Consider the following 15,366-nt stretch of genomic DNA (forward strand, 5'->3'; position numbering starts at 1 on the left):
GATCTAACCTGTTTTCTAACCTCATTTCTACCCTCGTGAATTTTCATGAATTTTCCCGAAATAAAAAATAAAGTTAGTTTTATTTTTTTATTTTTTTTTATTTTGTATAAAAGAACAGAAATGTCAGTCGAAGCAACAACAATTCAAACAACAGCACCAAACTCGTTAGTCATGAATCCTACGTCAATGTTAGTAGAAATGAAAAGCTTCATTCCTTCTTCATATACTTTTGAAACAGAAATCCAGAAGATAAAGCAAGAACTGTTAACATGTAATTTAGACTGTAGTGCGAAAGATGAAACAAATGAACAGTATCTTTATGAAATGGAGGACATTATTGACCATTTGCCCAAATTGCCTGAAATCCAACAACAAAAACTCACTATTCCTGAATTCGACGAAATTGAAGTCAAAGCAACTGACTCAGTAGAAATAAAGAAGTTCATACGAAAGGTAAACTATGAGTTTCTAGGATTTCATTGCAACCATAAGGTTATGGACAAAGATTGCGACATGGTATATAAGAATGTTTCTGACATATATAAATCTGAAGAATTTAAGACCTACGACAACTTTGTTTCGTTAGTTGCTGAATGTGTATGGCAGATAAGAGATAAAGATAAAAGATGTAAAATATGGAACAAACAAATAAAACCAGCAGCTTTTGAGTTAAAGAAAACCATTGACGCCTTAGTTGTTTTAGCAGGTAAGGTTTCAGAATATAACGCAAAAATGAACCCGCAATGTTCTAAATGTAAAGCGGCAATGAGGAGATATAACTACTCCGTCAAAGAGATAGAAAGAATGAGAAACGACTATGCAGACTTAAAGACAGAAGCAGAAAAGCCAGCAGAAGATAAAATGGACATGTTAGAATTTCTGAACAAAAACTATCCAACTGCTGACGATTTCCTTCTATCTGACGTCAAGAAGAAGTATAAAGAGACTTTCGGCATAGTTAAAACATTCGATATCCTCAGCGAAGAAATAGAAGCTACAAAACTGTTTAGAGTCTCACGAATTCATAACGTTTACCATGTAAAACGCTTATAAAATAACTGGGGTAGAAAAGAGGTTAGAAAACAGGTTAGATCTAACCTTCTACCCTAAAATATATTTTTGCTGAAAAATGACCAAAATTCTGAGTAAAATAATTTTTAGGGCTTGTGTCAAACCGTTGAGTTTTCACAAAATTTAAAAAATAACGTTTACCATGTGAAACGCTTATAAAATAACTGGGGTAGAAAACAGGTGAGAAAACAGGTTAGATCTAACCTTCTACCCTAAACATTATTTTTGTCTGATTTACGCTCATTACGAAGAAGTTTTGACAAAACATGTACGAAGAAGTCTTGACAAAACATGTACGATGAAATCATGAAAATTCATGAGGTGAGAAAAGAGGTTAGAAAACAGGTTAGATCTAACCATCTACCCTAAAATATATTTTTGTCTGATTTACGCTCATTACGAAGAAGTCTTGACAAAACATGTACGATGAAATCATGAAAATTCACGAGGGTAGAAAACAGGTTAGAAAACAGGTTAGATCTAACCTTCTACCCTAAAATATATTTTTGCTGAAAAAAATGACCAAATTTCATGAATTTCCTCATATGTTTGCGACCCGAGGAAAACCGCGGGTAGAGATTCCGTACGAAAATCGTAAAAAATTGCGAGTAGTAAAAAAAACCCAGTCGCCTAAAACTCATGAAAATCGTGAAAAAATGACCAAATTTCATGAATTTCCTCATATGCTTGCTTCCCTCGGAAAACCGAGGGAAGAGATTCCGTATGAAAATCGTGAAAAACAGCGAGTAGGGACAAAACCCCAGTCGCCTAAAACTCATGAAAATCGTAAAAAAAATGACCAAATTTCATTATATAACTGTTATTTTTTACGAAGAGAACTTTTGCACTTCGTAAAAAAAATCCCTGAAATCATATCTTTTATACAAGATAGAAAATCTTACTCGCCTAAAACTCATGAAAATCGTGAAAAATTGCGAGTACGGACAAAATCTTACTCGCCTAAAACTCATGAAAATCGTAAAAAAATGACCAAATTTCATTATATAACTGTTATTTTTTTACGAAGAGAACTTTGACACTTCGTCAAAAAAATCCCTGAAATCGTGAAAAAATGACCAAATTTCATTATATAACTGTTATTTTTTTACGAAGAGAACTTTTGCACTTCGTAAAAAAAATCCCTGAAATCATATCTTTTATACAAAATAAAAAAAATAACGTTAGTTTTTTATAAAATATTTTTTTTATCTTGTATGTAAGAAACAGAAAATGTTAAAGGTTGAGTTTGAAACAGTTAGAAAGATAGACAATGACACCAAAATGGTTAGAATATGTGATTTAAACGTAAGATACTCAAAGAAATACAAGAAATATTCTTTGTCAGACATTTTATCTCCATTTGGAAAGAGACCGAAGGACTGGGTTAGAATTGCTTCTACTCAGAAAATTTTGACAAGAAATCCTGAGCTTATGATATCGGTAAGATTCTATGGAACTACAGCATATCTTATAGACAAAAGTCTTATACCAATAGTTTTGTTATGGTTAGACCCAGTTGTTGGATATAACTTCATAACATATGGTTCATTCGATACGGAACGTTGCAGTGAAGGCTTACTTTACATCGTTCAGAAACCGAAGGACTTCAATACAAAGAGATATAAGATAGGAAGAACATATAATATAACTCAAAGATATGACAGTACAGTCAATAGAGTCAAGGTTGTGTTTGTTAACGATATGAGAGCTGCTGAAACAGAACTACTTGAAAAGTTTGAGAAAATGTATGGTGCTCCCACGAAAGGTAAAGAAACGTTTGAAGTAGATGAGATAGATAAAGCTATAAAATTATTTGACGAAGTTGCTGAAAAATACATGTAAAGCGTTTATTTTTGGTCTTTTGTGAAAGTCAGGAAATAACGCTAGTTTTTTATAAAATATTTTTTTTATCCGGAATATAAAGACAGATATGTCAACAACAGAGAACACAACAACTGCTATCGTTCATGAAGCCATAAATGAAGAATACGAGTGGGTTCAGTTTAACAAACAGTTACGTCTCATTCGTTCGGTCAAAGACGACATGTACCAAATGCAAAGTATTTTGAATGCTCTTCGTTCTACAAAGCAAGCATATCATTGGTTTGAAAACCAACAGACAAAAGAACTTTTAGAAGAATTTCCTCATATGTTTGCTTCCCTCGGAAAACCGAGGGAAGAGATTCCATTCGAAAATCGCAAGAATTTGGCTCCTTGTTTGAAAGGATATTATGTTCATAGACTTTTAGTAAATGCTGTAGCAATGTGGGCTTCACCTCGTTACGCTTGTTATATTTTCATGATGTTAGATGAAATTCATAGACAAGAACGTGAAGAGATGGAAAACAAGCTTGAAGCAAAAGACAAAAACATTCAGAAAAGAATACCACGTTCGGTACCAAAAGGAAAGGAAAAGAACTATAAGTATATGATTTATACTGAAGAGATGGAAAATGAAGAAGACAGAGATATGGTTATGTTGCATTTAGTCAGAAGAAACAACAAAAGCTTTTACGACCTTGCTAAGATTTACAAATCTGACAGAAATTGGTTCTATCGCGAAAACTTACCGATTTCAATGACACCAAATGAAGATGTGAAACAAATAGTTCAGGATACTTTACCTCAAACACACTATGATATTAAAGGTTGTACAATACTTACCTTCAAAGAAGATTTGTCATTGTTAAAGGAAAAAATAACAGAGTATTTTGACAACTTCAAACAAGCAGAGTAAATGAACCATTTATTTTTCAAGCTTGACTTCAGATGGCTCAGGTAGCTCTATAAGGTAAATTGCCTTGTCAAATCCTTCTGGCATTCCGAGTCCTTCCTTCCGACAGGAAAAAAATTTCCTTCCGACAGGAAGAACGCTTCCTTCCGACAGGAAAAAATTTTCCTTCCAACAGGAAAAAATTTTCCTTCCAACAGGAAAAATTTTTCCAGTTGTCCGTCGTAAACCATTCAAATTTTCGAAAATTGAGAACTTTTTGGTCGAACTTCAGAAAAAGTTTTTCCTTCCGACAGGAAAAAATTTTCCTTCCGACAGGAAAAAATTTTCCTTCCAACAGGAAAAAATTTTCCTTCCGACAGGAAGAACTCTTCCTTCCGACAGGAAAATATTTTCCTTCCGACAGGACACAAACGGATGACTGACGTACCACCAACCGAGTCCATTCCAAAGCCAGAAGAACCGAAAGCTGCAGAACCACAACAGACTAAGACTAAACACTTACATTTTTCAAGCTTGACTTTTTACAATTTGAACTTTGTTTGCGTAGATATGAATTCTGAAAGAAGTATGAGGGTCTTGTATGACTTTGTACTTCTCCCATAGTTCATGTCTGTCAAACTTACCTGCCATGGACTCTTTCATAAGTTCCATGAAATCGTCTTCGGACAATCCGGGGAAAAGTACAATGTCAGTAAGTATTCTCTTTACATCCTTACTTAAACTCTTTGCTGTCTGTACACAAATGACAACAGAGATGTTAAAGTGTCTGAGCTTCTTAAGAATTCGACACATGTCTTGTTCTCTATTCTTTAACAAAGGATGAGAGGCGAAATCATCTAAGATAAGAAGACATCTATGAGGGTAAGTCTTCCAATCGTAAGATTGCAATTTCTTCGAAATGTATTCTATCTCTTTCTGTTTGTTTCTGAAGTGTTTCTTCTCTAATATTCTCTGCATTTCCTCATTTGGGTCTTTAAACTTCGAATTTATATACTCATTTATAGCATTGTACTTCAAAACTCTTCTTTGATACTTCTTTATCCAATCTAACAACTCAGTATCCTTTATACATACTAACTTAGACTTCTTTATAATATCTTTGAACGAATTGACGGTTTGGTCAAATTGACCAGAAGTACTACAAATAACAACTAACTCATAGAATGGGTTCTTCTCATCTAGTTCTTGTTGTTGTGCAGCCATTTTAAGATAAGTGAAAGTCTTACCCGACCCAGGTGGTGCAATTAGACCTGTTATACCATTCTGAGCAAATAAGAACTTGTCATGTATAGGTTTTATCTGAGCATTTTCTAACTTCTTCTTGTTCTTGTTTAAAACATTCTCAAATTTTTTGTCAATGTCAGCAAACTTTTTTTCTAACATATTTTTAGAAAAATTAAAATTTTTATCTTTTAGAAAATGTCTAGCGATTTCGCTATCTATATTCGAGACAAGCTTTTCGACAGCAAAACATCTGTCGACCATAAAATCTTACATAGTGTAAACAAGAAAGGTGAATTTGTTCTAAAGTTCTGTTTCTGGGAATATGACAAGAACCATAAAACATTAAGCAGAGCAGTCTTAAAATTTGTCAATGACAGACTTGTTGACAGAGATGACGCCTCTTGGAGAGATGAAGTCCAACAAAACTTCTTAGAATGCAAAGAAGACACATGCACTGTTCTTGAAGATGAAATAGAAAACAGAATAGAAGAGCTATTAAAGGACAAAGAACTTTTACAAAAATATGGTTCTGAGAAATTTGACGTCTCACCACCAGAAAAGAAGAAGAGAGAAAAGAAAGAAAAGAAAGTAGAAGAAGAGAAGAAAGAACCAGAGCCAGAGAAAAAGAAATTTGACATGTAAAAATAAAATTTTATTTTTAGAACATTTCTGGGTCAATGTCAATGTTCTCTTCCTCTTTAGGAGTAAACACTGGCTTAGACTCTAAAATCTTTTTACCCAATTTACTTTGAACTTCTACAACTTTAGACTCATAATATTCATAGTCGTCTGCTTTCTTTGGTTCATAAGGTATAACAAGTTTGTATGCTTTGCCTTCTTTAAGGTTTGAGAACCTTCTGTCAAAACTTTCTTTGACTGTTAACAAACCTTCTATGTCTAAGTCTTCAAATTTCGCACCATTTTTAGTCACAATAGCAAACTTAACTGGTTCGATGTTCCAAACTTTGCTGAATGAAGACTTTTCAAAATGGTAGAAGTAAACATTCAAATATGTGAATGGGTCTAGTTCTTCTTTAAGTCCTGACATGTACTTGTTTACTGAGATGAATTTTGTCATCTTTTCTATCGGATAAAAAAAATATTTTTTTTTAAATTTACTCAGAAAAATTTTTCTTTGTATATACACCATTCTGTACGTCTAAAAGACTTTTGACATTTGCCAAGAATGTTCGTTTAGATGCTGTCATATAACCATACTCTTGACAATATTGTTTATACGAATCGTACAATGACCTTTCATCTAAAACTCAAAGTCAGTTTCATCTATGAACAGTTCATATACACTCTTGTTTTGCTTCTAACAATGTTTGTCTCTCTTCGGTATGTGGAATTTGTCTTGGATTGAACTTTGAAATATCTAATGTCATAAAATATGAGAACAAGTGGTTGTAAAAGTCAGATGTCAAAGTTTCTGCTAAGTCGTCAAAATATTCTGTATCTTGCATATGAGAATCTGACGTTCTGACAACTACATATCTTCTGTCAGAACTTTCTAACTTCATCGGAACAGCATTGTTTTGAAACCATAATGAAGTTTGCAACATTTTCACAAACTCTTTGGTCTTTATATTTTCTTTCAACAACTCCAACTTTGTCTGTTATAAGACTCTTCAAAGCATCTGAGTTCAAAACTTTTGTTGTATCTATACTTTGAAGTTCGTTACATACTATAAGTTTCATATTCTCTATTGAAGAGTTAAACTTTGCCACAGATGTTTTCTAAGTTTGTCATATTCGGGTTCGAATAGCCCTCTAACAGTTTGCATAAGATATCTGTAAGAATGTGTTTCTTACCTGTTCCTTGTTTTCCAATTATAATGAGAGCAGTTTTCATTTTTAGCACTTGGATGTTGTAAGATGTTTGCAAACCAACATAAGATATACTCATAAACCTTTTCGTTTCCATTGCATATAATTTCTTTGACATGGTCCTAACCAAGCTTCTATAACATTTTCTTTCCATTCTACTTGTTCATATTTATATCCAGTGAAGATAGAATAGAAGTTTGGAGATGGTGTATAAAACTTTATACCACGAACTGAAAAATCTTCAAGTTTTGACAATAAGATATCCCAAGCATCTAACATCTTCATTCCAACTTGTACAACTTTTATTTTCTTAAGTTTCTGTCTACATTCTTGTTCTGAAACTATTGTCGCTTTAGGTTTGTTAAAGACTAACATCCATTCTTTCATAACATAACATTCTGGGCAGAGTCGACATAAATGACTAAACGTTTCAAATTCTCGACTGCTTTGTTATAGTCTCTAAATGGACACATATTTCTGAATGTTTGGAAGTCATAAAAATCTGAAACATCTATTCTGTACATTTTTTATAAAAATAAAAAAAATATTTTTTTTTATTCTTGAGCTATTTGTTGCATTTGTTGTTCTTGAGCTATTTGTTGTTGAAGTTGTTCTTGTAATACAATACTTTCACCAGTTGCATCTTCCAATTCGAAACTTTCTGCCGTCATTGACAAAAATACATAGGACATAAAAGTTTTACAGGAACAAAAGTTTGCGTCAACTAAGGTTAAGTTTATGTTTGCTAAAGTGTTTGAGTTTACTAAAGCTGAAAACTCTGCATTCGAATGAACAATAGGCAAACCAGCAGAGAAAGTGTTATTTATACGCATAAGTATCTTTTGGTCATAGTAGTTTCTGTCGACATTCGAATAACACTTTGAACCTAAGTTTGAAACAATATATAAAATAGGTGTACTTAAAGTCAATGGAACAGACATTCCTTGTATGACACCTTTTCCTGTTATAGGAAACTGTTGGTAGTAAAAACCAGATATAAGTTTTGTATTATAGCTCATATTGTTTATAGTAAACTCAGTCGGACATCCAAACATAATGAAACCTGCTCTAGTTGCAGCACATGTTACACCCGTACTAAAGTATTAAATAAGTCAACAAAACTCTGTTGGTGGTATATCTGAGTAAGTATCTTCAAAAGGAGTATTTTTTACCATTCACAACAATAAAATCTTCTGGTGTCAAAAGAGCAAAACAGGCTTTAGTCGTCATTGTGTTTAAGGTTAGTTTACAATATCGTCCTTGAGGACTTTGTAAGTTTGTTGTTATAGAATTATATGACTCAGGGTTTTTAGTCGTAATAGTATAAACCATTATGTCTTCTGCATTTACTTAGCAAATAAAATTTTAATGAAATGTTGTGGTCGTCAAATATTTTTATAACGTCTGGGAAACTATATTTTTAAGTTCAACGTTTCACCTCCTTTCATAACGTATATCTTGTCAATGACATTATATGAAACACCACAGCAACTAACGTCGGGTTCTATTTCTTTGATGTTTATATCGTCTGCCTCTGTCAAAGTTTCAATAGTTCTTTCAAAACTTCATGAGGTGCAATGACATATGAGTTCACTTTTACAGGGTTGTGTTCGACCAAGTTTAACATTATATCTAAAGCTTGACAAATCTTCTCCTGAGTTTGAAGTTTGTCTTTCAGTTGTTGGTAGTCGTTTCGAATATCTGCAACAGAACTTAAGTCTCTGCTAACTTCAGGGTATGTTGGTTGTTCTTTTATAGGAACTATTGTTATACCATCTTGGTCTTCGTATGGTTTCCCCCTTCAACATCTCTGTCTTTGACATTGACAACAACACTTTGACTGTTTGTTTGAGTTGGTGAATTTAACTTCACATCTGCCACCGCCATTAAACCTTTTGAAACACTTACGCTTCTATTTTTCGGAATGACATTTTACTTAGAATAAAAGATGGACGTATTCGAGTATCTCTTCGAATTGAAGCAGAACAAAGTTTACACACACAAACAATACAAATACATTGACAGAATAGTTCTTTATACAAACAATGGTAAATGTTATAGAATAGCAATATTTGCTGAACCAAAATATTTCCATAAAGCAAAGAAAGTTGGTATAACTGAAATGGTGAAAGTTCTTGACGTTGACAAAAATATAACAACAAAACTTACAGATATTTCTAAAGGTAAGTTTATCTTACAATAACTGGCGTACTGTCAATATTTGACGGAGAGAAGTCAGTTCAAGAACAACTTACTGACCTGCTGCCAAAATCTGCTCGATGGAAGCTGTCGTTATGCCAATCTGAGGAGCCCCAGCAGGTTTCATCGAACGAATCTTCAAAAGAGCATCTTCCGTGAAAAGTGCTATTGGTTTTGTAAACTTCTTTGCTCTCAGTTCATCTGGACCGTCTCTGTCACCAGTATATTGTATTTGTACAGTACCAACAGTTGAAATACCACCCATAAAGTCTTCTGAGTCAGCAAATGGAATGCCAAGCCAAAAGTTTGAACGGTCTCCATTTGTATATTGAGTTTTTTGACCTCCTGTATGAGTCCATACTTTCACATATGGCATAATAGAACTTTGCATTTCAGGGTTAATGGTTGTTGTGAAATTGTTGTTAAAGTTCATAGCATCTAATGTCAAGTTGTATGACCTCATATCCTCAACTGTAGAATATTCTTCTCTGGATAATATTTGCCATCTATGTTTATATGATATTTAATACCGGGGTTGTAGAAACAAGAATAGTCATTTATAGTTCGTCTGAACAGTACAAACATAGTATCTGCATGTTTCATTGCAGTTGTTAAGGCAATATCTGTTCTTGCACCTGGGTCAGCACTTTGGTTTCCAACTTCACCTGCAAAGTCTTTGACAGATATTTGGTGTATAGGGAACATAAGTGGAACTGCAATATATTTGGCAGCTAAAGCATTTGAAATATCTGGGTCCAACATATAGACTGCAAGTCTGCTTTCTATTCTCTTGCATTCAAACTTTTCGCATGTGAACTTAACTGGGTCCCAAGCAGTTCCAGCAGCATTGAAATAATAGTTTACTTCAGTGTTGAAGTTTGAGAAACCAAAGTCTAAGTCAACTTTGTCTTTGCAAAAGTCGGCGAATGACGTTTTATTTGTTCCCTCTACGTCTGTAATAGTGAATGGGTCTTGTGTTGGTGCAATGACTAAGTTATTTTTGCTTGGAGTAAGTTCGATAGAAATTTTTCCTGCCCAGTTTGGCAAGTATCTTAAAAACCTGAAGATGAGGAAAGATGACAAAGGAACTCTAAGTTTCAGTTTTACTTTGGTTACTGCTGCTGCAGTTTGTCCAGAAAGGTTAACATAAACTCCTGGAACGTTAGGGTCAAGTCTTCTTATTTTCTCAATAGTTGCATACTGGTCTGTTTGTTCTCTAGCTTGTGGTTGTACTGAGTTTCTCAAAGCGAACCATTCATAGTTTGCCCATGTTACTGTTTGAACTAAGTCAGAGTTAGAATATATCTTATATCCCATGAAAACTTCTGGAGCATATTGGTATCCGACATAGAAAATTCCATTGCAACCTTTCTTGTCAGACAACTTGGCAGAAGGTTTTATTTCAATGTCTTGTTCCACGTATAAGAATGAGTTGTCAATAGAAATAATATGAAACCTGTCGCAAGCAATATCTACTGTTGTTGAAGAACCTTCTCCAAACTCACCTACATTTCCATAAGAAACAGCAGTTGTATATTCGTAAGTTCCAGGAACTATTTCTGACCTTCTAATGGCATTGTCGCATTCGTTATACCATTCGGAAACATTTCCGTTCATGGCATCCAAAACTGTTGGCGTTATATTCTGAGCGGCGTACATTTCATATGGGTAAAAATATAGAATAGTTGGATTTATGTGTCATAATAGAACCCACGTGGACCAAGCTTTACTTTTCTTCTGGCTGAGTTTTTTAACTCTTCTTTTTCCTTCATTGCCACTACTTTCACTAGATGAAGTTACTTCTTCACTACTTTCACTTTGTTCTACTCTTCTCTTCTTCTTTGGTGTCGCTTTTGGTAACTTGCCCTCTGCTTCAAGTTGTTGCATCTTTGCCTCATGTTCACCTAGTATGTTGTAAATTTCCCATGTCCTTTTTGCCTTTGGGCTCTGGTCGCCCATCTCAGGTAACCTATATCCTAGAAAGAGTTTGTCATAGTTTGTATTTGAGTCTTCGCGTATTGTTTGCATGACTCTTTCCTGAGTTTCCGGTTCAAGCTCTTCAAACAGAGCTTGTCCATATGGAATAAGCTCGTTTCCAAATATATGTTTTTGTAGCCATTCTGGTTTTCTTTCCATGTTACCAACAATATCTTTTGTGAATGGGAAAGCTTTTACCCAATGTTTCAGTCTTGCGTCATTTATTTCTGTAGTTGGTTTTATTTTGTCAAGGAACATGTTTTTCAATACTAACATTTCATTTGGTACTGTCCATTTGAGTTTTCTTAAATATTCATCCCTTCTCGGTTCATTGTCTGCAAAGTAAGTTTTTATGACATTTTGTAAACTTTCGTTTGCAAGGTCATGTACAATAGGTTCTCTTCCTTCTCTCTCCCTAACTTTCTTTCTAAACTCTTCACCAAATATACCATCTTTATGGTTCTGTGTAGTTCTTTGAGATAAATGTTCTAGAACGTCAGGTGTTATATTTCCATCAGCCATGTTCATTTCATACTGGTCCAAAATATCTGCATGTTTCATATCTTTCAATGGCATTAAAGCCGCGCTGAAAATACCAGCTAAATCTGGTTCACCATTCACTTCCATTGCGTCTACAACTTCTTGGAATTGAGGTTGTAAGTTTATGAACCACCTATCCGGATTAGCTTTATGACCCCATCTCATTGTAGTTCCATAGTCTGCAGAAACAAAAGTAGGTTTGTTTCCATATTGGTTAGGTTCTGAATGAACTTTAAACAATGTTTCATTTCTATATGTTTTGTTGAAATTTAACCTTTTATTTTCACCGAGTTCAGCCAAAGATTGAACGTTATATGGTCGTAAGTAAAAAGGGTTATTGTATTTGCGTACATTTTCTTTCAGTACTTCCATTCTATGCTGAATATTTTCATCTGGTGTTGGAGTCTTTTGTATGTCGGCAAACATTTTTCGATATTCTTCTACCATGTCAGCCGAATTTTTCTTAGACTCTTGGAAAGATTCCATATTCACCTCATACTCTTGTTGAGGGTCAAGATTTTTCGGCTGTTCCAAATCTTCATCTAGTTCTGTGAAGTTAGTTTCCAAAGGAGGGACTTGTTCGTTTCCTTCAAGCTCTTCTAGCTGTTGTTGCTGAACTATTTCTTCCATGTCTGGTTGTATCTGAACTTCTTCCTGTGGAGTTTCTTGTACCTCATCTGCTGGCATTTCATATATTCCGAGACCGTTTTTAACAAGTTCCCTATCTAAGTCATCCGGACTCATAAACCTTTCTTCTTTCGTTCCGTCTCTATTTTTTACGCGTTTCATGAAGAGAGTTGAATTGTCATTTAGCTCTGACACCAAATATCTCGGAGTAAATTCAGTCATGTCATTTGGATGATATGCTATTAAATCATATCCCTTAGCGAGCTTGTATTTTCCAGGTTTGAAATTATATCCCATTTGGTGCTGAGCCATAAAGCTAAATAGGTTCGGGTCAGTATTTCCTTCCTTGAACTTTCTAATAGCTTCTTTATATCTGTCACTAAAGTCAAGAGTATCTGGGTAACCATAGTCTTCCTTAAGCATTTTTAAGAATTCTTGGTTTCCTTGTTCTCTACTTCTTTTATGTCCTTGCTCTGTTTGTGGTTGTTGTTGTGCAGGATTTTGAACTGTTGGTTGCTGTGCTGGTTGTGGAGGTGGTTGTTGTGCTGGTTGTTGTTGTGGTGCAGTGTTTTGAACTGTTGGTTGTTGTGTTGGTTGTTGTGTTGGTTTTGGTGCATGCCTGTGTCTGTGTCCATGTGACGATGTAAATGTTTTAGGTAGTCCTGGTGCAGGTGCTTCTCTTGGAGGGTTTGGTGGTATATAAGTTCCACCAGCTGGCACATATGTTCCATCTGCAGCATAATGTCCTACCTGACTTTTCGTTTTTAAGAAAGCATTTACTAGGTCTGTTTTGGTCTGTTGTAACTCTTTTTCTTGACTTTCCACAACAGTTGCTCTAACGGCGTCATAGGCACTTTGAACTGCCTGTCTCGTTGCTGCATCTGTTATTTTCGTCATATTTTGTGCTACTTCTCTTAACTCTTTGTCGAAACCTTCAGACTTCAGTTTCTTTCCAGATGAGAAGTCGTTCACTAGTTTCACCTTACTATGAAGAGCTTCGAAGGCGTTCTTAAAGTCAGCATTTGTTAAAGCTTCATTTGAACTGTCTTCATCCGCTTGTATTTTTGTCCTTATTGACCCTATAAGTTGGGCTGCTTTAGCGTTGGCTTGGGCATCTAACCAGTCATTGTTAGCTTTTATATATTCTGCGCTTTTCATTGCCTTTTGCATGGCTGCGTCGTTATTTTTACTTTCTTGTGCTAAGTTTTCATACTGTACGGTTTGGTTTTGCAACTGTAAAAGTTTTTCTGCTGCTTTACATTTGCTTCAACTTCTTTTTTATACTCATCGCTATCCATATATGTCTTCAGGGCTTTTTGTTTTATCTCTTCATCTTTCAGTACTTTATATTGAGTAGTATGGTTTTTCAAATTTATAACATCTTGTTCCATTTTTGCTACTTCTGCTGCTTTTTCTGACACTTTTTTCGCATATTCCTCTGTACTTAGTTCTTTCAGTTGTTCTTCTTTCTTCTTTTTCTCTACGTTTAACTCATTGAGTTTCTTTGTGTGTCTGTCATATTCTAGTTTCTTTTCGTTTTCACTTATTTGTTTCTGTATGTCTATGTTTGACTTTTTGACATCTGTTATTTGATTTTTGAGTGAACTCAAATTCATTTGACTTTGAGGGTTATAAGCTGTTCCGTCTGCAGCTCCACCATAGCCTGCCATTTTCGCTAAAAGTGCCGCTCTTAAACCTCCACTCTGTGCACCAATAACTCGGTTTAAAAGCATAGGATTGCTTGACATTTGTTGCAACATAGTGGGGTCATTCATCATTTGTTGTTGCAACTGTTGTTGTGGTGTCAGTTTTACTATTGGATGTTTCAATGCTCCCTTCCTCTTACGTATATTCTTACGTAGCTTACGTGGCATTTTAAGTGAAGTTAAAAAGCGGTTTTTGACAGATGTTTATATGACACTTTTTTGTTCAGCAAAAAACTACTCGGTCAAAGTGTTGTCAGTTTTGTAAAATAACCGTCCTATCTCATTCTATAAGGGGGAAAAGGCTTCTCAAAGTATACTTCCTTGGAAACGCCTGTAACTTTTCCTGTAGCGACGATAGACCTTACTTGTCCGGACAAAGTATATATTTTGAGTGCTCTACAAAAAAGTCACGGCTGGCTCGTCCTCAGAAATTTTTTATGGGCTAGAGGGCGCAACGCGCCTGGAAGCCCTCTGAATAAAAACTTCATTTATACTAAACATCTTCATGGCTAGAGGGCACGAAGTGCCTGGAAGCCCCACTACCTTTTTTTTTTTTTTTTTTTTTTTAGCCTATTAACATTAAACATTGTGCTACTGAAACAAGAGACAGAAAGCCTTTTCAAAAGTTGGGGCGTTAAATTTCATTCAATTGATTAATATCATTACTCTATTTTTGTGCAAACATTTTTTCAACAATTTTTCGTTTTTACAATTTTAAGGGTGGCTTCCGACCAAATTGTCACTTTATAGCCCAAGTGAGAAAATTTCGTAATTTATAACCAAGTTTTTTAAAATCTATATTTAATAAAGATTCTATTTTTCTTATTAAATTTCAAAAATGAGGGGGTTCGGAATCGTCCACAAATTGCCGAAGAGTAGGTGACAAAAGTGCATACTCTTAAATTAACCTTAAATGCTGATTTTTCGATATTTTCGGTATTAACCTTATTGTAAATTTTTCCGGTGATAAATTTATCACACTGAGGTTATTTTTCCGGTGAGATTTTTAACCTTGATTTAATGAAATTAATATATATAAATTTTATTATTTTTAATAGTTAGTATACCTAAGTCGTGTACTGTGGCACTGCGCGCCTCCGTACACAACTTAGCTGTTTTGACACTTTACGAAACCGTTAACGTATATTTTACAACACAAACGACAACACTAACTTAACCTTAAATATTTATAAAGCCGCCAACCACTTCACCTCACTAATGAAAAAATAAACGTTTTCACAAACGACTTCACTAATGTAAAAAATAAACGTTCTCACTTACAAAAGTATTGCAACTCCTCCCATTGCTGTGCTTCACATAACAGCTCATAATCTTCTGACTCACTTTCTTCTTCATATAGGTCAAAGTCACTGTCAAAATGAATGTTAGTAAGTTTTGACAAAGCTAATGAAACACGTTTACCGTTTGTATCGTATGCTTGTATAAACTTTCCATTCT

General features: G+C 34.6%; 9 protein-coding genes across 9 annotated transcripts, besides 3 other annotated features; 4 read left to right on the forward strand and 5 right to left on the reverse strand.

Annotated features, from left to right (window-relative positions):
* Positions 1-14,475: part of a mobile genetic element that runs on past the window's edge.
* TVAGG3_0678880 (organellar and viral DNA polymerase type B) lies at positions 121-1,053 on the forward strand (the record flags this gene model as incomplete). The annotated part of the gene is made up of 1 exon (XM_051242639.1): positions 121-1,053. One exon carries the CDS (start codon positions 121-123, stop codon positions 1,051-1,053), a length of 933 nt encoding a protein of 310 aa, XP_051089226.1.
* On the forward strand, positions 2,554-2,913 carry TVAGG3_0678890 (organellar and viral DNA polymerase type B; the record flags this gene model as incomplete). Its single annotated transcript, XM_051242640.1, has 1 exon — positions 2,554-2,913. A coding segment is annotated over one exon (360 nt), but the record flags the coding sequence as incomplete, so codon positions are not given.
* On the forward strand, positions 3,125-3,747 carry TVAGG3_0678900 (KilA, N-terminal/APSES-type HTH, DNA-binding family; the record flags this gene model as incomplete). The annotated part of the gene is made up of 1 exon (XM_051242641.1): positions 3,125-3,747. A coding segment is annotated over one exon (623 nt), but the record flags the coding sequence as incomplete, so codon positions are not given.
* On the reverse strand, positions 4,313-4,762 carry TVAGG3_0678910 (protein of unknown function, DUF4106 family; the record flags this gene model as incomplete). Its single annotated transcript, XM_051242642.1, has 1 exon — positions 4,313-4,762. One exon carries the CDS (start codon positions 4,760-4,762, stop codon positions 4,313-4,315), a length of 450 nt encoding a protein of 149 aa, XP_051089229.1.
* On the forward strand, positions 5,225-5,671 carry TVAGG3_0678920 (uncharacterized protein; the record flags this gene model as incomplete). The annotated part of the gene is made up of 1 exon (XM_051242643.1): positions 5,225-5,671. One exon carries the CDS (start codon positions 5,225-5,227, stop codon positions 5,669-5,671), a length of 447 nt encoding a protein of 148 aa, XP_051089230.1.
* Positions 5,688-6,107, reverse strand: TVAGG3_0678930 (protein of unknown function, DUF4108 family; the record flags this gene model as incomplete). Its single annotated transcript, XM_051242644.1, has 1 exon — positions 5,688-6,107. One exon carries the CDS (start codon positions 6,105-6,107, stop codon positions 5,688-5,690), a length of 420 nt encoding a protein of 139 aa, XP_051089231.1.
* TVAGG3_0678940 (protein of unknown function, DUF4106 family) lies at positions 9,111-9,521 on the reverse strand (the record flags this gene model as incomplete). Its single annotated transcript, XM_051242645.1, has 1 exon — positions 9,111-9,521. The coding sequence occupies one exon, from the start codon at positions 9,519-9,521 to the stop codon at positions 9,111-9,113; it is 411 nt and encodes a 136-aa protein (XP_051089232.1).
* Positions 9,531-10,717, reverse strand: TVAGG3_0678950 (protein of unknown function, DUF4106 family; the record flags this gene model as incomplete). The annotated part of the gene is made up of 1 exon (XM_051242646.1): positions 9,531-10,717. A coding segment is annotated over one exon (1,187 nt), but the record flags the coding sequence as incomplete, so codon positions are not given.
* Positions 10,967-13,372, reverse strand: TVAGG3_0678960 (protein of unknown function, DUF4106 family; the record flags this gene model as incomplete). Its single annotated transcript, XM_051242647.1, has 1 exon — positions 10,967-13,372. A coding segment is annotated over one exon (2,406 nt), but the record flags the coding sequence as incomplete, so codon positions are not given.
* Positions 14,476-14,781: 306 nt separating the features above from the next.
* Positions 14,782-14,964: a mobile genetic element.
* Positions 14,965-15,366: part of a mobile genetic element that runs on past the window's edge.

The sequence above is a fragment of the Trichomonas vaginalis genome, chromosome III, assembly GCF_026262505.1.
Source record: "Trichomonas vaginalis G3 chromosome III, whole genome shotgun sequence".
Taxonomy (NCBI): domain Eukaryota; phylum Parabasalia; order Trichomonadida; family Trichomonadidae; genus Trichomonas; species Trichomonas vaginalis.